Source organism: Heterodontus francisci, chromosome 5, assembly GCF_036365525.1.
Source record: "Heterodontus francisci isolate sHetFra1 chromosome 5, sHetFra1.hap1, whole genome shotgun sequence".
Taxonomy (NCBI): domain Eukaryota; kingdom Metazoa; phylum Chordata; class Chondrichthyes; order Heterodontiformes; family Heterodontidae; genus Heterodontus; species Heterodontus francisci.
Window position 1 is genome coordinate 18912243 of NC_090375.1, and position 21865 is coordinate 18934107.

The following is a 21865-nucleotide window of genomic DNA, read 5'->3' on the forward strand; positions in this document are numbered from 1 at the left end:
GCTTGTTGCTAAGCAAGTGCTGCTTGATGGCACTGCCAACGACACCTTCCATCACTTTACTGATGATTGAGAGTAGACTGGGTAATTGGCCAGATTGGACTTGTCCTGCTTTTTGTGTACAGGACATACCTGGGCAATTTTCCACATTGCCAGTAGATGCCAGTGTTGTCGCTGTACTGGAACAGCTTGGCTAGAGACACGGCAAGTTCTGGAGCACAGGTCTTCCGTAATATTGCTGGAATGTTGTCAGGGCCCATAGCCTTTGCAGTATCCAGTACCTTCAGTCATTTCTTGAGTGAATCGAATTGGCTGATGACTGGCATCTGTGATGCTGGGGACTTCAGGAGGAGGCTGAGATGGATCATCCAGTCGGCACTTCTGGCTGAAGATTGTTGCAAATGCTTCAGCCTTATCTTTAGCACTGATGTGTTGGTCTCCCCCATCATTGAGGATGGGGATATTTGTGGTGCCACCTCCTCCAGTTAGCTGTATAATTGTCCACCACCATTCACGATTGGATGTGGCAGGACTGCAGAGCTTAGATCTGATCCGTTGGTTGTAGGATCGCTTAGCTGTGTCTATCGCGTGCTGCTTACGCTGTATGGCACGCAAGTAGTCCTGGGGTGCAGCTTCACCAGGTTTGCACCTCATTTTGAGGTATGCCTGGCGCTGCTCCTGGCATGCCCTGCTGCACTCTTCATTGAACCAGGGTTGGTCCCCTGGCTTGATGGTAATGGTAGAGTAGGGGATATGCCTGGCCATGAGGTTACAGATTGTGGTTGAGTACTGTTCTGCTGCTGATGGCCCATAGTGCCTCATGGATGCCCAGTTTTGCGTTGCTAGATCTGTTCGAAATCTATCCCATTTAGCACGGTGGTAGTGCCACACAGCATGATGGAGGTTATCCTCAAAGTGAAGACGGGACTTTGTCTCCACAAGGACTGTGCAGTGGTCACTCCAACCAATACTGTCATGGACAGGTGCATCTGCAGCAGGTAGATTGGAGAGGGCAAGGTCAAGTATATTTTTCCCTCTTGTTGGTTCCCTCACTACCTGCCGCAGACCCAGTCTAGCAGCTATCTCCTGTAGGACGAGGCCAGCTCGGTCAGTAGTGGTCCTCCCGAGCCACTCTTGGTGATGGGCATTGAAGTGCCCCACCAAAAGTACGTTCTGCGCCCTTGCCACCCTCACAGCTTCATCTGAGTGATGTTCCTTTAAGATCTTAGTATGCTAATGAGCTAAGTACCAGGATGCAGTTATGTGACTCAAAGCCAGAGTCATTCTGCAACTGTAGCACCTAGAGGAAGGTTCTGTAAATCGTTTGCTCTGTGCTGTATTTAATAGTTCAGCTGTAATAAACTGCAATCAACTGGACTCCACACATCTCATTTATGTTGCATCAGACAACATAGAGCACTTGTTACAGGATTGCTCCACAGAGAGTCGGCGAGGACTCGATGAGCCGAATGGCATCCTTCTGTGTTGTAAATTATCTATGTCGTTAGATCAACTTGCCCTCCTAGTTCGATATTATGTGTGCGTTTGTTGAGTTGGGGTTGAACTTTCACTGCGGACAGTTCTCAGGTGGGCGATGGGATGAGCGCTGGAGCTGCCTGCCCAACGTCTTGAGTCTGAAATCCGAGCTATTTTCATTTTCCGACCACATTTAAATTTTATCACTGCGCTGCACACACATTTCCAGTGGTGGCAGTATTTCCAGTGGCACCTGTTCAAAGTAGGATTGCACCTCTTAAAGCTGTCCTTTTACTCTGTCGAAACTGCTTGCTGCCTCGGGCGAATTGGGCCTCTACACTTTGCAGGCAAGAGCACCTCAATTTAGTGGCTCATTAGTGGAGGCCTTTGTTTTGAGCAGGCAAGGGCACAGGGTCAGGTCCGTGGAGGGAATGTGGCTAAAAATGTAACTGGACTTCCAAAACAATCTGCCAGACCTCCACTAAAAATGTTCTGCTGTGGACATTGGTGCATAATTTGTAAATATGATAGTTTTTTTAATCGCATGACTGAAATTGGCAATCTATACATCCTGTACTGCTGTAGATTACAGATAGCAGTCTCAGCAGATCTTGTTTAACTGACAAATCTTTTACCAATTTCCAGCTATTTAAAGATATGACCATACCTAATTATTATATGAATTCCTTTCAAATTTTGACATGCTCCTGACTCATAATGGCCTTCGGCATAACTTCAGTAACTTGTGAAGTCTTTAACAGATTTACACCCAATTTGAATGCATAACTTTCTGTATTATTATTTTCTGAAGAGTAATTCTGATGTAATTTAAGATGACGGCCTTTGTTATATTGATCTTTGGTGACCACTCAGTACCTTGAGCTCGGTTGAACATACTTTTGCTAAATTTGGCAAGTTGGCAGTTGTGGTCTTGTCTTGTAACCCTGAGGGGAGTAATACTGCCTCATCCACCCTTATTAAATGTCAACAGATGACATGCTCATTGAAGTCAGACATTAATATACCTTTCAAAACAAGTAGGAAATTCTCTTAACAGTCACTTTCTAGCTAGACAGTTGTTCAAAAAAAGAAAAAGAAACACAAGTCACACACAAAGAGAAATTTGCATTTTTTTATGTTGAAAAGCAGTAAGAAATATGGCAGTCATAAGCCTTTTGCAACTTTCTACTTCCAGACAGTAGACCCAGCCATTGTGGGATTATATCTGGGAGGTAGTGGGTGACATTACTCATGGACGTTTTCCCAGAAAGGTTCGCGGTTACTGCACTGCATTACTCCATGTACTGATGCAGTAATGAGATCACTCAGAGACCAAGAGAGAGGTTTAAAGAGATGTCTTCAAACGGAGAGTAGTTGGAACATGGTTTGCTTTGCAATAGACAGAGTTAAGCAATCCCACAACCAACGAATCAGATCAAAGCTCTGCAGTCCTGGTACATTCAGTCATGAATGGTGGTGGACAATTAACCAGCTAGGTGGAGGAGGGGGCTCCACAAACATCCCCATCCTCAATGATGGGGAGCCCAGCACGTCAGTGCAAAAGACAAGGCTGAAGCATTTGCAGCCATCTTCAGCCAGGAGTACCGAGTGGCTGATCTATCTCGGCCTCCTCCTGAGGTCCCTTGCATTACAGATGCCAGTCTTCAGCCAATTCGAATCACTCCACGCGATATCAGGAAATGGCTGATGGCACTGGAACTATAAAGGCTATGAAACTTGACAACATCCTGGCTGTAGTACAGAAGACTTGTGCTCCAGAACTAGTCACATCTCTAGCCAAGCTGTTCCAGTACAGCTACAACACTGGCATTTATGCAACAATGTGGAAAATTTCCCAGGTATGCTCTGTTCACAAAAAGCAGGACAAATCTAATCCAGCCAATTACCGTTCCCCTCATCTCCTCTCAATCGTCAGCAAAGTGATGGACGGTGTCATTGACTGTGCTGCACTCACACAGCAGTAACCTGCTCACTGATGCTCAGGTCAGTTTCTGGCAGGGCCACTCAGCTCTTGACCTTATTACAGCCTCGGCCCAAACATGGGCAAAAGAGTTGAATTCATGAGGTGAGGTGAGAATGACTGCCCTCGACACCAAGGCAGCATTTGACCGAGTGTGGCATCAAGGAGCTCCAGCAAAACTGAAGTCAATGGGAATCGGAGGAAAACTCTCCACTGGTTGGAGTCATACCTAGCGCAAAGTAAGATGGTTGTTGTTGTTGGAGGCCAGTCTTCACAGCCCCAGGACATCGGTGCAGGAGTTCCTCAGGGTAATGTTCTAGTCCCAACCATCTTCAGCTACTTCATCAATGACTTTCTTTTACAACCAGGTGAGAAAGAGGTCTAGGGTTCCCTTTCAGCCTTCACTTGGTCTTATTGTAACAGGGTTTTATTTTTAAACACTGTTTTTAGCTCCCCCCTGGTGAATTCTTGTTCACCGCTTTCCAAATATAAGGCAAAGAAACGAGCACAAACAGGCTTTCTTGGATTTAAAGGAAAAAGATGAAATTTGTTGGAGGACACTATAAACATCCCACAGATTTCAGATAAGCAAGGAACTAATGGGAGGAAAGATCTTGTAACAGTCTCTATCACGAGGGACAAAGTATTTGAGAAACTAATGGGACTAAAGGCAGACAAGTCACCAGGACCTGATGGCCTGCATCCAAGGGTTTTAAAGGAAGTGGCTGCAAGATAGTGGAGGCGTTGGTTGAAATATTCCAGAACTCACTGGATTCCGGGAGGTTCCCAGCGGTTTGGAAAATCGCTAATGTGATGCCCCTGTTCAAGAGGGGAGGGAGACAAAAAGCACGAAACTATAGGCCAGTCAGCCTAACATTGGTCGTTGGGAAAATGCAAGAGTTCATTATTAAGGAAGAAATAGCAGGACATTTAGAAAAGCTTAACGCAATCAGAGTCAACATGGTTTTGTGAAAGGGAGGTCATGTTTGACCAATTTGCTGGAGTTCTTTGAGGATATAACAAGCAGAGTTGATAAAGGGGAACCGGTAGATGTAGTGTATTTAGATTTCCAGAAGGCATTCAATAAGGTGCCACATAAAAAAAATTATTGCACAAGATAGGAGCTCACGGTATTGGGGGTAATGTATTAGCATGGATTGAGGATTGGTTAACTCACAGAGGTCAGAGAGTCAGGATTAATGGGTCTTTTTCAGGTTGAAAAGATGTAGCTAGTGGAGTGCCACAAGGATCAGTCCTAGGGCCTCAATTATCTACTATCTATATTAATGATGGAAGAGGGGGCAGAGTGTAATATATCCAAATTTGCTGACAGTACAAAAATAGGTGTGAGAACATAAGGAATCTGCACGGGGATATAGATAGGTTGAGTGAGTGGGCAAAAACTTGGAGTTTAATGTAGGAAAGTGTGAGGTCATGCACTTTGGTAGGAAGAATCAAAAGAAAGACTGTTGCTTAAATGGAGAGAGACTTCAAAAAGGTGCAGCACAGAGGGATCTGGGTGTTCTTGTGCATGAAACACAAAAGGTTAGCATGCAAATGCAGCAAGTAATTAAGAAGGCAAATGGAACTTTGGCCTTTATTGCCAGGGGGTGGCGGTTTGTTACAACTGTACAAGGTGTTGGTAAGGCCGCACCTGGAGTACTGTGTACAATTTTGGTCTTCGTATTTAAGGATATTGGAGGCAGTTCAAAAGAGATTCAATCGGCTGATTCCTGGGATGAAGGGGTTGACTTATCAAGAATGCTCCAGCTCTTATTTCTTACATTTATTATGGTCTTATGTTTTTAAATTTTAAACTTGAGCTCTAATTCGGTTGACGCCTATGGACGCACAATGCACCCACGCTAGCATGCATATGTGATACACACATGCAAATAGAGACAGAAAAGAACTGAAGAAATAAAGTGGAAAAGTTTGAGGCAATATCTGAAGAGTTTTTGTTACGAGTCTTTGAGCTCACTGTAGCGTCCTTGATTGTAGGTAGACTTTGCTTTTTGTTGGGGCCCATTATTCTTCTTAAACCTTGTTCACTGTAGGAGACTTTTCTCTCTTGGAGTTCATGTGTCTCCAGTGGATTTTTGGAGTTCTGTGCGAAAGATATGGGAGCAGACAGGAGGTCTGCTTCAGTCCAGCAGCATTCTGCTTTCTGCAGGCTAACTGGTCTGACCACGTCTGTTTGTGGATTGAATTGGAGCAGGGTATAACTCCTTTGTCTACAAGCACTGTCTGTTAACATGTAAAAATGTCTTTCCAGCCACGGACCTGGCAAACCCTTGCCACAGGCCTTCTCTTCTTCCCAGCAACAATTTGGAATTTAATGTCCACGTGGCAAAATTAATGTGCCTCATTCTTGGCAGGTGGGGGCCTGCATGACACTTTGCCTCTATCATGAGGTCAGAATTGGGGATGTTCGCTGATGATTGCACAGTCTTCAGTATCATTGATGACTCTTCAGATACTGAAACAGTCCATGCCTGCATGAAACAAGAGCTGGACAACATTCAGGCTTGGGCTGATAAGTGACCAGCAACACTCGCGCCACTCAAGTGCCAGTCAATAGCCATCTGCAACAAGAGAGAATCTAACCATCTCCCCTTGACATGTAATGGTATTACGATCGCTGAATCCCCCACCATCAACATCCTGAGGGTTACCATTGACCAGAAACATAACTGGACCAGCCATGTAAATACTGTGGCTACAAGAGCAGGTCAGAGGCTGGGAATTCTGTGCTGAGTAACTGAGCTCCTGACTCCCTATTTACAAAGTACAAGTCAAGAGTGTGATGGAACACTCTCCACGTGCTTGTATGAGTGCATCTCTAACAACTCTCAAGAAGCTCAACATCATCCAGGACAAAGCAGCCCGCTTGATCCACCACCTTAAACATTCACTCTCTCCACTTCCTGTGCACGATGGCAGCAGTGCGTACCCTTTTCAAGAGACACTTCAGCAACTCACAAAAGCTCCTTTGACGGCACTTTCTAAACCTGTAAACTCTACGACCTAGAAGGACAAAGGCTTCAGGCATATTGTTCCCCTTCAAGCCAGACAGCATCCTGACTTGGAACTATATCGCCATTCCTTCACTGTCACTGGGTCAAAATCCTGGAACTCCCTCCCTAACAGTACTGTGGGTGCACCTACAACAGATATACTGCAGCAGTTCAAGAAGGCAGCTCACCACCACCTTCTCGAGGACAATTAGGGATGGGCAACAAATTCTGGCCTTGCCAGGGACGCTCACATCTCATGAAAGAATTTTTAAAATTCCCTTGGGTCAGTATATTAGGTGTTTGTTTAGTTTAGTTTAGAGACACAGCACTGAAACAGGCCCTTCGTCCTACCGAGTCTGTGCCGACCATCAACCACCCATTTATACTAATGCTACACTAATCCCATATTCCGACCACATCCCCACCTGTCCCTATATTTCCCTACCACCTACCTATACTAGGGGGAATTGCTAATGGCCAATTTACCTATCAACCTGCAAGTCTTTGGCATGTGGGAGGAAACCGGAGCTCCCGGAGGAAACCCACGCAGACACAGAGAGAACTTGCAAACTCCACACAGGCAGTACCCAGAATTGAACCCAGGTCACTGGAGCTGTGAGGCTACGGTGCTAACCACTGCGCCGCCCCAGTTAGTATGTCACTGATAAAACATGTTCAGATTTGCTTGTAGTGCGTACTCGCAGTCCTTCCCACCCACTACCACCATTCTTTCAAATGGAGAAATTTATAAAAGTACAAAGAATTTACAGCACAGAACTGGGCCATTTGGCGCAACTACTCCATGCTGGTGTTTATAAGAACAGAAGAACCATGAGCAGGAGTAGGCAATTCAGCCCTTCGAGCCTGCTCCGCCATTCAATATGATAATGGCGGATCTCATCTCTGCACGTTCTCCATAACCCTTCAACCCTTTACCAATTAAAAATCTGTCCATCTCCTCCTTGAATTTACTCAATGTCCCGGCATCCACCGCACTCTGGGGTAGTGAATTCCACAGACTCACGACCCTTTGAGAGAAGTAATTTCTCCTCATCTGTGTTTTAAATCTGCTACCCCTTATTCTAAAACTATGACCTCTTGTTGTAGATTGCCCCACCAGAGGAAACATCCTCTCTACATCTACTTTGTCAATCCCCTTAATTATCTTCTATATCTCAATTAGATCTCCTCTCATTCTTCTGAACTCCAGAGAGTAAAGGCCTAAACTGCTCAATCTCTTTTCATAAGACAAACCCCTCATCTCTGGAATCAATCTCGTGAACCTCCTCTGAACTGCCTCCAATGCAACTACAACCCCCCTCAAGTAAGGGGACCAAAACTGTACGCAGTACTCCAGTTGCGGTCTCACTAATGCCTTGTACAGTTGCAGCTACACTTCCCAACTTTTATATTCTATTCCTTTAACAATAAATGCCAAAATTCCATTTGCCTTCCTGATTAGCTGCTGCACCTGCATACTAGTTTATGCTCCATATGAGCCTCCCCCCACTCTATCTAGTTAGGCCTTACACCAGAGTGAATCACACACCATTGTGAGAAGCCATAGCCTTGCCCGTTCTTATCTCTACAGCCTCCTCCGGCTTCACAACCCTCCAAGGTATCTGCGCTCCTCCAGTTCTGGTCTTTCTGCGCATCCTCAATTTTAATCGCTCCACCATTGATGGCTGTGCTTTCAGCTGCCACGGCCCCAATCTTTAGAATTCCCTCTCTAAACCTCTCTATTTCTCTGTCCTTCTTTTAAGACGTTCCTTAAAAACCTACATCTTTGACCAATCTTGTGGTCATTTGCTCTGTTTTGTCCTTATGTGATTCGGTGTCACATTTTGTTTGATAACATGCTTGTAATTGACCTGGTGTGTATTACTACGTTAAAGGGACTATAAAAATGCAAGTTGTTGTTGTTGGAGGGCCAAGTATTTTCCATCAGGGAGAGAGGAACAATTGAGAGAAAGTGCTACAAACAAACAGAACAAAGAACAGTACAGCACAGGAACAGGCCATTCGGTCCTCCAAGGCTGCGCCGATCTTGATGCCTGCCTAAACTAACACCTTCTGCACTTCCGGGGCCCATATCCCTCTATTCTCTTCCTATTCATGTATTTGTCAAGATGTCTCTTAAACGTCGCTATCGTATCTGCTTCCACCACCTCCCCTGGCAGCAAGTTCCAGGCACTCACCACCCTCTGTGTAAAAACCGTGCCTTGCACATCCCCTCTAAACTTTGCCCCTCGCACCTTCAACCTATGTCCCCTAGTAACTGACTCTTCCACCCTGGGAAAAAGCTTCTGACTATCCACTCTGTCCATGCCACTCATGACTTTGTAAACCTCTATCATGTCGCCCCTCCACCTCCGTCATTCCAGTGAAAACAATCCGAGTTTTTCCAACCACTCCTCATAGCTAATGCCCTCCAGACCAGGCAACATCCTGGTAAACCTCCTCTGTACCCTCTCCAAAGCCTCCACATCCTTCTGGTAGTGTGGCGACCAGAATTGCACGCAATATTCTAAGTGTGGCCTAACTAAGGTTCTGGACTACCTTTCTTCCCTGCTCCATTTAGCAATGGCCCAGCTTTGTAATACATTTGAGTGCCCCTTTTTCTCAGTAAAGAAATGTGGCAAACAAGCAGGCCCAAAGAGAGGAGAAATTAAAATGGGGCAAAATCTTTTTTAATCAAAACATTCCCAAATGCACATTAGCGTATTTTGTTCTTTGTAATTGTTTTATCATTTTTTGTTTAAATGTTTCTGTGCTTGCATTTTTCTGTATGAAGTAAGTTTTCAAAACTATACCTGTGACTCAGGAGTCAGCCATAGCTCAGTGGATAGCACTCTCACCTCTGAGTCAGGAGTTCGTGGGCTGAAGACTGGACTGACACTCCAGTGCAGTACTGAAGGAGTACTACACTGTCGGAGGTGCCAATTTTCAGTTGAGAAGTTAAATTGAGGTCCTGTCTTCCATCTCAGGTGGCCGTAAAAGATCCGATGGCACTATTTATAAGAAAAGCAGATTTTAATCCAGTGGCCAGGACAATATTTATCCCTTATCTGCTCATCTAACACATTGCTGTTAGTGGACCTTGCTTTGCGCAAGTTGGTTGCCACCTTTTCTACACTTCAACCTTTTGACTACACCTCAGAAGTAATTCATTGGCTATAAAGCACTTTGTGATGTCTGTGAAAGGCACTATATAAATACATGTTTTTCTTTTACAATGTTGATCAACAATGTTGTTTAATATTATTTGTCTTTTACAGCATGTCTACACGTCAGAGAATGCTGTATTTAGTCTCAGCCCAGTGAGAACACAATCTCCTGCCGTCCCAAACTCGATTCCTTGCTGGGACTTTGTCGCCAACGGAAGTCAGTCAGATTTAAGTGCCCCGCTGCCCCAGAAATATCTGCTACTCGGTTACTCTGCATACGTTGGCGCAAGCAGCTGTCAGTACTGGAGTCTGCCAACTATGATTAGACAGGATTTTCCAAGGCAAAGCGTGGCGGTGCCCCTTGGGGGTTCCAGTGAAAGTGGATTTTGTTCCAGGTACAGTGAGAGCAATTTTATTTTTTAAAAAGTCCCCTTTTTGACATATTCTGCCATGCGTAACTATTTAACTTCAACATTGATATTTCAAGAAACTAACCAACACTCACCGTAGGGACTTCTTGGAGCGTAATCTTGTTTGAAGACAGAAATTCAGTAATCCCCTCCTTTTGATTTCTGAGGCAAAAATGGCTTTGTATATTTTGGGACTAATCATTCTTGATTCTATTTCTCTGAATTGCAAATTTCCCTTTACAGTTGATGGCCTGAAATCTGGCAAGAACACCAGATCGTTTATAGAATTGATCGGCAACATCGTGTTCAGTTTCAGTAGATTTATTACTATCAATATGTGTTTCTCCTGCTTCTAATTCAAAAGCTCTGTTCAAACAATAAGTATTGTCAAACCTTATTATTATCAAACTGTAGGGAACTGTAATGTAGTTCACATTGGGCGTTCACTAAGAAGTGTCTGAATTCGTAGAAACAGAATCATACAGCACAGAAGGAGGCCATTTGGCCTAGTGAACCTGTACTAGATCTTTTGAAAGAGCTATCCAATTAGTTCCACCCACTCCACCCCTCAACACCTGCTTTTACCCCATAGTCTTATAATTTTTTTCTATTGCTTAACTGCACTTCATAAATGTAAATAATTAGGTAAAGCACTTCAAAATATTGTAACAAGATAATGAGCTATATAACTGCAAGGATGATATTCATTATTTCTAATTGTAATGGAGTTTCCAGGGGGATCAGTTAACAACCTTAGTCTCAATACTCATTACTTATGCTCGCTTCCAAATTCATGGCTTTCGTAAACAAACCTGTACTTCCTATTCTGGTTGCCACATTACAAAAAAGATATAGAGCCAGTGGAAATGGTGCAAAGAAGATTTTCAAGAATACGGCAATATACTTACCAGGAGAGGCTGAACAGTATGAGTCTCTTTTTTCTTAAAAAGAGAAGGCTGAGGGGTGATCCAATACAGGTCTTAAAAATTATGGAACATTTTGATAGATTAAGTACAGAGAGAATATTTCCACTTGAGGGGAGGAGTAAAACTAGAGCCTGTCAGTATAAGATAGTCACCAAGAAATCAAATAAGGAAATCTTGACCCAGAGAGTGGTGAGAATGTGCGACTCGCTACCACAAAGAATGATTGAAGTGCATAGTGTAGATGCATTTAAGGGGAAGCTAGATAACCTTACAGGGAAAAGGGAATAGAGGGTTGTGATGTTAGGAAAAATGGGAGGAGGCTTGAGTGGACCATAAATGCCAGCATGGAATGGTTGGGCTGAATAGCCTGTTTCTGTGAAGTGTATCATATGTAATCCTATATAAAATGTGACGTGATCTATAAAGAGCATGCTCCAGGGTGAACAGTGTTTCTTCATACCATTGGGCTATACGCGATTCTTTTCAAAAGCCCACCAGAAATTCACAAAGCTGTCCGAAGTTTGGAAACTGCTGTTCCTGCTCTTAGCACCTGTCAGCTGTGAAACTGACAGGTGGGATTTTTTTAAAGCCGGTCTGGTCGGAAAGGAGAAGCCAATGGGAAATTTCTCATCTGTGAAATTGCCAGTCACGCACTCAAATTTTGTTGACCATGACACTGGTGTCTGTGTGTGGACACATTGTCGACCCCTGTTTACACCCACTTAATTATATGGTCTGGGTTTATTTTTTATTCGTTCATGGGATATGGGCAACACTAGCTAGGCCAGCATTTATTGCCCATCCTTAATTGCCCTTGAGAAGGTGGTGGTGAGCTGCCTTCTTGAACCACTGCAGTCCTTGGGATGTAGCTGCATCCAGGAGTTCCAGGATTTTGACCCAGCGACAATGAAGAAATGGCGACATAGTTCCAAATCAGGATAGTGTTTGGCTTGGAGAGGAACTTTCAGGTGGTGGTGTACCTCTACATCTGCTGTCCTTGTCCTTTCAGGTGGTGGGTTTGGAAAGTGCTGTCGAAGGACTTTGGTGCGTTGCTGCAGTGCATCTTGTAGATGGTACACACTGCTGCCACTGTGCTTCAGTGGTGGAGGGAGTGAATGTTGAAGGTGGTGGATGGGGTGCCAATCAAGTGGGCTGCATTGTCCTGGATGGTGTCGAGCTTCCTGAGTGCTGTTGGAGCTGCACCCATCCAAGCAGGTTGAGAGTATTTCATCACACTCCTGACCTGTGCCTTGTAGTTGGTAAACAGGCACTGGGGAGTCATGAGGTGAGTTACTCGCCACAGAATTCCCAGCCTCTGACCTGCTCTTGTAGCCACAGTATTTATATGGCTGTTCCAGTTCAGTTTCTGGTCAATGGTAACCCCCAGGCTGTTGATAGTGGGAGATTCAACGATGGTATAATGCCATTGAATGTCAAGGAGAGGTGGTACTCAGTCAAATGCTGCCTTGATGTCAAGGGCAGTCACTCTCACCTCACCTCTGGAGTTCATCTCTTTTGTCCATGTTTGGACAATGGTTGTAATGGGGTCAGGAGCTGAGTGGCCCTGGCGGTACCCAAACTGAGCATTGCTGAACAAGTGCCGCTTTGTAGCACTGCCAATGACACCTTCCATCACTTTGCTAATGATTGAGAGTAGACTGAGAGGGCAGTAATTGGCAGCGTTGGGTTTGTCCTGCTTTTTGTGTACAGGACATACCTGGGCAATTTTCCACATTGCTGGGTAGATGGCAGTGTTGTAGCTATACTGGAACAGCTTGGCTTGGGGTGTGGCTAGTTCTGGGGCACAAGTCTTCAGTACTATTGCCGGAATGTTGTCAGGACCCATAACCTTTGCAGTATCCAGTGCCTTCTTGATATCTGTGATGCTCGGGACCGCGGGAGGAGGCCGAGGTGGATCATCCATTTGGCACTTCTGGCTGAAGATTGTTGCAAATGCTTCAGCCTTGTCTTTTGCACTGGCGTCTGGACTTCCCCATCATTGAGGATAGGATATTTGTGGAACCTCTTCCTGTTAGTCATTTAATTATCTGCCGCCATTCATGACTGGATGTGGCAGGACTGCAGAGTTTAAATCTGATCCGTTGGTTGTGGGATCACTTAGCCCTGTCTTTCGCATGTCGCTTCCACTGTTTGGCATGCAAGTAGTCCTGTGTTGTAGCTTCACCAGGTTGACACCTCATTTTTAGGTATGCCTGGTGCTGCTCCTGGCATGCCCTCCTGCACTCTTTATTGAACTAGGGTTGATGGTAATGGTAGAGTGGGGGGTATGCTGGGCCATGAGGTTACAGATTGCGGTTGAATACAGTTCAGCTGCTGCTGATGGCCCATAGCACCTCATGGATGCCTAGTTTTGAATTGCTAGATCTGTTTGAAATCCATCCCATTTAGCATGGTGTTAGTGCCGCACAGCACGATGGTGGGTATCTTCAATGTGAAGATGGAACTTTGTCTCCACAAGGACTGTGCGGTGGTCACTCTTACCAGTACTGTCATGAACAGATGTATCTAAGACAGGCAGATTGATAAGGACAAGGTCAGGTAAAGGCATTGAAGTGGATGATCAGCCATGATTGAATGGCTGATGGGCTTAATGGCCTACTCCTGTTCCTATGTTCCTTAAGTAGGTTTTTCCCTCTTGTTGGCTCTCTCAACGCCTGCCGCAGACCCAGTTTAGCAGCTCTGTACTTCAGGACTTGGCCAGCTCAGTCAGTAGTGGTGCTACCTAGCCACTCTTGGTGATGGACACTGAAGTTCCCCACCCAGAGTACATTCTGTGCCCTTACTACCCTCCAATTGGTGTTCAACATGGAGAAGCACTTATTCATCAGCCGAGGTAGTGGTGGGGGGGTGGGGTGGTGCAGCGGGGGGGTGGGTGCGGGGTGCTAGGTGGTAATCAGCAGTTTTCCTTGCCCTTGTTTGACCTGATGCCATAAGACATCATGGGGTCGAGGGTCAATGTTGAAGACTCCCAGGGCAACTCTCCTCCTGACTGTGCTGCCACCAGATGAGATGTATCCCAGGCTGTTATGTGAGGCAAGGGAGGAGATTGCAGGGGCTCTGACACAAATTTTCAAATCCTCTCTGGCCACAGGAGAGGTGCCAGAAGATTGGAGGACAGTGAATGTGGTACTATTATTCAAGAAGGATAGCAGGGATAAACCAGGTATTTACAGGCCGGTGAGTCTAACATCAGTGGTTGGGAAACTATTGAAAAAAACTCTGAGGGACAGGATTAATCTCCATTTGGAGAGGCAGGTATTAATCAGGGATAGTTAGCATGGCTTTGTCAGGGGGAGATAGTGTCCAACTAACTTGATTGAATTTTTCAAGGTGGAGACTAGATATGTAGATGATGGTAAAGCAGTTGATGTAGTCTACCTGGACTTCAGTAAGGCTTTTGATAAGGTCCCGCATGAGAGATTGGTTAAGAAGGGAAGAGCCCATGGGATCCAGGGCAATTTGGCAAATTGGATCCAGAATTGGCTTATTGGCAGGAGGCAGAGGGTGATGTCAAGGGTTGTTTTTACGAGTGGAAGCTTGTGACCAGTGGTGTACCGCAGGGATTGGTTCTGGGATCCTTGGTGTTTGTAGTGTACATTAATGATTTAGACATGAATACAGGAAGTATGATAAGTAAGTTCACAGCTGACACAAAAATTGGTGGTGTTGTAAATAGTGAGGAGGAATACCTTAGATTACAGGATGATATAGATGGGCGGAGCTGTGGCAAATGGAATTTAATCCTGAGAAGTGTGAGGTGATGTATTTTCGGAGGACTAACAAGGCAAGGGAATATACAATCGATGGTAGGACCCTAGGAAGTACAGAGGGTCAGAGGGACCATGGTGTACTTAGATCACTGAAGACAGCAGCACAGGTAGATAAGGTGGTTAGGAAGGCAGATGGGATACTTGCCTTTATTAGCCAGGAAATAGAATATAAGAGCAGGGAGGTTATGATGGAGCTGTATAAAACACTAGGCCACAGCTGGTGTACCGTGTACGGTTCTGGGCCCCACACTATAGGAAGGATGTGATTGCGCTAGAGAGGGTGCAGAGGAGATTCACCACGATGTTGCCTGGGCTGGAGCATTTCAGCTATGAAGAGAGACTGAAAAGGCTAGGGTTGTTTACCTTAGAGCAGAGAATGCTGAGGGGAGATATGATTGAGGTACAAGATTATGAGAGGCATTGATAGGTTAGATAGGAAGAAACCTTTTCCCTTAGCGGAGGGTTCAATAACCAGGGAGCATTGATTTAAGGTAAGTTGCAGGAGGTTTAGAGAGGATTTGAGGAAAAATGTTTTCACCCAGAGGGTGGTTGGAATCTGGAACGGACTGCCTGAAGAGGTGGTAGAGGCAGGAACCCGCGCAACATTTCAGAAGTATTTAGATGAGCACTTGAAACACCATATCATACAAGGCTACAGGCCAAGTGCTGGATAATGGGATTAGAATAATTATGTGCTTGATGGCCGACACAGACACGATGCGCCGAAGGGTCTGTTTCACTGCTGTATAACCCAATGACTCAATAACCTCTGGTGGGGCTGTCCTGCCTGTGGGACAGGGCATACCCGGTGATGGTGGTGTCTGGGACATTGTCTCTGCAAAGTATGATTCCGTAAGTATGACTATGTCAGGCTGTTGCTTGACTAGTCTGTGGGACAGCTCTCCCAACTTTGGCACAAACCCCCAGATGTTAGTAAGGAGGACTTTGCAGGGTCAACAGGGCTGGGTTGTTTTCCAGTGCCTAGGTTGATGCCAGGTGGTGCATCCAGTTTCATTCCATTTCTTAGACTTTGTAGTGGTTTGATACAACTGACTCGCTTGCTAGGTCATTTCAGAGGGCATTTAAGAGTCAACCACATTGCTGTGGGTCCGGAGTCACATGTAGGCCAGACTAGGTAAGGACAGCAAATTTCCTTTCCTAAAAGGATGAAAGTGAACCAGATGGGTTTTTACAACAATCGACAATGTTTTCTTGGTCACCATCAGACTAGCTTTTTTAGTTCCAGATTTATTAATTGAATTCAAATTTCCCCATCTACCATGGTGGGAGTCAAACCCATGTCCCCAGAGCATTAGCCCAGGACTCTGAATTACTAATCCAGTGATATTACTACTATGCCACGCCTCCCTGGGTTAACCCTTTAGATCAGGAAATATAATATTACAAACGTGCACCCATTACATGAAATGGCAAAAGTTAATGAATTGTTTGTGGGTTTTCTTTGCTTTGCACTTATGCCGCATGGCAGAGTTAGCTAATTGATTCAAATATTTAATGCTGATGCTGCAGTTTTCAACATTTACCACATTTTAAAAAAATTCATTCATGGGATGTGGGCGTCACTGGCTATGTCAGCATTTATTGCCCATCCCTAATTGCCCTCGAGAAGGTGGTGGTGAGCTGCCTTCTTGAACCGCTGCAGTCCATGTGAGGTAGGTACACCCACAGTGCTGTCAGGAAGGGAGTTCCAGGATTTTGACCCAGCGACAGTGAAGGAACGGCGGTGGTGTGTGACTTGGACGGGAACTTGCAGTTGATGGTGTTTCCATGCATCTGCTGCTCTTGTCCTTCAAGGTGGTAGAGGTCGCGGGTTTGGAAGGTGCTGTCTAAGGAGCGTTGCTGCAGTGCATCTTGTAAATGGTACACACTGCTGCCACTGTGCGTCAGTGGTGGAGGGAGTGAATGTTTGTGGATAGGGTGCCAATCAAGCAGGCAGCTTTATCCTGGATGGTGTTGAGCTTCTTGAGTGTTGTTGGAGCTGCACCCATCCAGGCAAGTGGAGAATATTCCATCACACTCCTGACTTGTGCCTTGTAGATGGTGGACAGGCATTGGGGAGTCAGGAGGTGAGTTGCTCGCCGCAGGATTCCTAGCCTCTGACCTGCTGTTATAGCCACGGCATTTATATGGCTACTCCAGTTCAGTTACTGGTCAATGGTAGCCCCTAGGATGTTGATAGTGGGGGATTCAGCGATGGTAATGCCATTGAATGTCAAGGGAAGATGGTTAGATTCTCTCTTTTTGAGATGGTCATTGCCTGGCACTTGTGAGGCGCAAATGTAACTTGCCACTTATCAGCCCAAGCCTGGATATTGTCCAGGTCTTGCTGCATTTCTACACGGACTGCTTCAGTATTTGAGGAGTCGCGAATGGTGCTGAACATTGTGCAATCATCAGCAAACATCCCTACTTCTGACCTTATGTTTGAAGGAAGGTCATTGATGAAGCAGCTGAAGATGGTCTGGCTCAGATGATTGATCAACAACCACAGCCATCTTCCTTTGCGCTAGATATGACCCTAATCAACAGAGAGTCTACCCCCTGATTCCCATTGACTCCAGCTTTTTTAGGGCTCCTTGATGCCATACTCGGTCAAATGCTGCCTTGATGTCAAGGGCAGTAACTCTCACCTCACCTCTTGAGTTCAGCTCTTTTGTCCATGTTTGAACCAAGTCAATAATGAGGTCAGGAGCTGAGTGGCCCTGTCGGATCCCAAACTGGGTGTCACTGAGCAGGTTATTGCTAAGCAAGTGCTGCTTGATGGCACTGTTGATGACACCTTCCATCACTTTGCTGATGAATGAGAGTAGACTGATGGAGTGGTAATTGGCCGGGTTGGACTTGTCCTGCTTTTTGTGTACAGGACATACCTGGGCAATTTTCCACATTGCCGGGTAGATGCCAGTGTTGTAGCTATACTGGAACAGCTTGGCTAGGGGCGCGGCAAGTTCTGGAGCACAGGTCTTCAGTACTATTGCCGGAATATTGTCAGGGCCCATAGCCTTTGCAGTATCCAGTGCCTTCAGTCTTTTCTTGATATCACGCGGAGTGAATCGAATTGGCTGAAGTCTGGCATCTGTAATGCTGGGGACTTCAGGAGGGGCCCAAGATGGATCATCAACTTGGCACTTCTGGCTGAATATTGTTGCAAATGCTTCAGCCTTATCTTTTGCACTGATGTGCTGGTCTCCCGCATCATTGAGGATGGGGATATTTGTGGAGCCACCTCCTCCAGTCAGTTGTTTAATTGTCCACCACCATTCATGGCTGGATGTGGCAGGACTGCAGAGCTTAGATCTGATCCGTCGGTTATGGGATCGCTTAGCTCTGTCTATTGCATGCTGCTTATGCAGTTTGGCATGCAGGTAGTCCTGGGTTGTAGCTTCACCAGGTTGACACCTCATTTTGAAGTATACCTCGTGCTGCTCCTGGCATGCCCTCCTGCATTCTTCATTGAACCAGGGTTGGTCTCCTGGCTTGATGGTCATGGTAGAGTGGGGGATATGCCGGGCCATGTGGTTACAGATTGTGGTTGAGTACAATTCTGCTGCTGCTGATGGCCCACAGCGCCTCATGGATGCCCAGTTTTGCATTGCTAGATCCGTTCGAAATCTATCCCATTCAGCACAGCGATAGTGTCACACAACACGATGGACGGTATCCTCAATGTGAAGGCGGGACTTTGTCATCACAAGGACTGTGCGGTAATACAATCATGGACAGAAGCATCTGCGGCAGGCAGATTGGTGAGGACAAGGTCAAGTATGTTTTTCCCTCGTGTTGGTTCCCCCACCACCTGACGCAGACCCAGTCTAGCAGCTATGTCCTTTAGTACTCGGCCAGCTCGGTCAGTAGTGGTGCTACCGAGCCACTCTTGGTGATGGACATTGAAGTCCCCCACCCAGAGTACATTTTGTGCCCTTGCCACCCTCAGTGCTTCCTCCAAGTGGTGTTCAACATGGAGGAGTACTGACTCATCAGCTGAGGGAGGGTGGTTATCAGCAGGAGGTTTTCTTGTCCATGTTTGACCTGATGCCATGAGACTTCATGGGGTCCAGAGTCGATGTTGAGGAGTCCCAGGGCAACTCCCTCCCTGCTGTATACCACTGTCCTGCGACCTCTGCTGGGTCTGTCCTGCTGGTGGGACAGGACATACCCTGGGATAGTGATTGTAGTGTCTGGGGCATTGTCTCTAAGGTCGACAGGGCTGGGTTTGCCGTTGTCATTTCCGGTGCCTAGTCCGATGCCAGGTGGTCCGTCCGGTTTCATTCCATTTTCTTCGTAGCGGTTAGGCACAACTGAGTGGCTTGCTAGGCCATTTCAGAGGGCATGTAAGAGTCAACCACATTGCTGTGGGTCTGGAGTCACATGTAGGCCAGACCAGGTAAGGACAGCAGATTTCCTTCCCTAAAGGACATTGGTGAACCAGATGGGTTTTTACAATAATCGACATCATTAGACTAGCTTTTAATTGCAGATTTATTAATTAAATTCAAATTCCACCTTCTGCTGTGGTGGGATTCGAACCCATGTCCCCAGATCAATACCCTGGGTCTCTGGGCTGCTAGTCCAGTGATAATACCACTACGCCACCGCCTCCCCTGGTCATCAAGAGAGACGGCTTTCGGCAGCTATGTGACTTCTTTCAACACACAAAAGCAAAATGGTGCAGATGCTGGAAACTGAAATAAAAACAGAAAAAGCTGGATATCGTAAGCTGGTCAGGCAGCACCTGTGGAGAGAGAAACAGAGTTAACGCTTCAGGTCAATGACTCTTCGTCAGAATGGTTCAGATGAAATGCCATTGACCTGAAACATCTACGATACCAAAATAGCTTATTGACCCTTTTGTTATTTTAAAAGCAAGAACAATATTATGAGGGTTTATGATGGAGTACATTGCAGGACACTGGGCTGAATTTTAAAAGCCCGCTGCCGAAACAGGTGTCGAGCGAAGAAAATGGTGGCCCGCACACACCGGGTGCATGTCACAGAGCCGCCGCGATTCCAACCACGGTGGCTCATTAGCATGGCCGGGGCAGCCGTCCTCCCCAGTGATGTGGACGGGGTGGGCGAGCCATCCCTGGCAATGGCGTCTGGCACCACTGTGTAGGTGCCAACGCCGTTTTAAAGGCTTAGAGCCCTAAATGACAAGTGGAATTGTTAAAGAGGCTGGTAATCTAAAGTAAATAAAAATGAAAAAAAAAATTTTTCTAGGCCTTCTCCCACCCTCCCAATCTTAATACATGCCATTCCTGCCCTTCTCCCCTCCCCCCCCCACCCACGAAATACTTACCTTGATTATGTGACCATCCCTACCCCAAAGTTCAGAACCTTTGACCTTTACCAGTTCCCATCACCCACTTGACCAATCAGGTAAGTTTGACCCCGCTCCCCCCATCCCCCGCTCTCAGAAAAGTACCTCCTCCCCCTCCCTGTAGGGGTCACGCCTCGTTTCCCCGGACGGGGATTCGAAGGCGTGGCAGTGCCGAACGCCAAAATGAAGATCGGTGCGGCAAATCAGGAGGCCACAGGACCTTCATTAATTCTGGTAGGTTAATTTATTTACATATGGAAATTGTGGTCCCATCGCTGGTTGGTGGGGGGAGGCGTGAGGAGGGGGGGTTGGCGCCACAAGGCCTCGATGCCTCTATTGAGATCGGGCTGAGCCCTGTTGGGGTCGGTGGCAGGACTCATCCATAGTGATCTTCATGCCCCCCGCCACTACCCCTGGCGTCTGGGACCCTATAAAATCCAGCCAACTGTTTCCACTGGTCGGGTCAGTAACTGGAGGACACAGATTTAAGGCAAATGGCAAAGAACCAGAGAGGAGCTGAGGAGAATTTTTTCCACACTGGTTCTTAGGACCTAGAGTGCACTGCCTGAAAGAGCGGTGGAAACAGATTTAATAGTAACTTTCAAAAATGAATTGGATAAATAATTGAAAAGGATAAAAAGTTGCAGGGCTGTGGGGAAAGAGCAGGGGGGATGGAATTAGTTGGATAGCTAATTTAAAGAACCGACGCAATTGGACAAATGGTCCCCTTCTGTGCTGCATGAGTTTATAACAAACCCTATAGGTAAATAAATTGGCATTAAAACCTGACTCTTCCAAATTAAAGCGGAGAATGACAATTTATAGAAACTGATTGAAATTATAAAAACTGGTTAATGCAGATGACTTACTAAAATCCTTTTGTATCTTCCATGTAAGATTCTAGAAGGACATCTGCAGGTCGAGCAGATTTCCAAAAACTTTTTTTTCTTGTATAATATTTTATAATAGTATCAGGGTTTGCTCAAACTAACTATCAGGTTGGATCACACGTTTGGCACTGAGACAAACACCACATTTATTCTATTCTTATCTTCCATCTGTTTTTAATGAAGCCTTCAGATCTTCTTTTAGGGAGGGTGAAGCAGTTAAGATTTTTAATATTTTTTTAAATCATAAAGTACATAAATCTTGAAACCGTATGGGAGGCAACTGAGGCAATTGGTGCCATTCCACTAACTGGGAAAATCTGGCTGTGAATCCCAAACTCCTTTGACAGCTAGTTACTGATTTCAGCCTGTTTATCAGCTGCAGTACTGAGTGGTAGCAAAGAAGGGAAAATTTGGGCAAGGGTTCTGCATCTGGCGAGTCTTGGTACCTGCCACTAACTAAACAAGAAAGTTAGCAGAGGCCAGAGAATGCCCATCATTAACCACTTATCCTTGCAGCCAATATGTGAGCGCTTATGACCTACAAAAAGCATGCATAACCTTTTTTTAAAGTTTTATTATCCCAAGTTATTTTTCCCCAACCACTCCTTCACACATATCATCCTGGAGGGTATGTAAGCAGTTACTGCCAGATCTGTGTACCTGCAACAATGATTCACTTACAGATACCCGTGCACTGCAGGTTAACCTGCCCTCTGAACTTCTGTGCTGTTCTTTGAAGAACAGCCTATCTCACCTTAAAATCTGAGCTCATTCCGAGACGAATTAAGGTGGGAGGAGATTTGTGTGGAGCATAAACACAGGCATAGACCTGTTGGCCCAGGCATGACTTGTTTCTATGCTGTACGTTCATT

General features: G+C 45.8%; 1 protein-coding gene across 9 annotated transcripts in view; it reads left to right on the forward strand.

The window, feature by feature from the left end:
- The window catches only part of LOC137369760 (intermembrane lipid transfer protein VPS13B-like), a 1379747-nt gene that overhangs the window by 1290219 nt on the left and 67663 nt on the right, over window positions 1-21865 (forward strand). For all 9 annotated transcript variants that reach the window (XM_068031169.1, XM_068031166.1, XM_068031168.1 and 6 more), the window contains one exon: window positions 9750-10033. In XM_068031169.1, the coding sequence (XP_067887270.1) occupies window positions 9750-10033 (284 nt within the window). The remainder of the gene's footprint in view (window positions 1-9749; window positions 10034-21865) is intronic.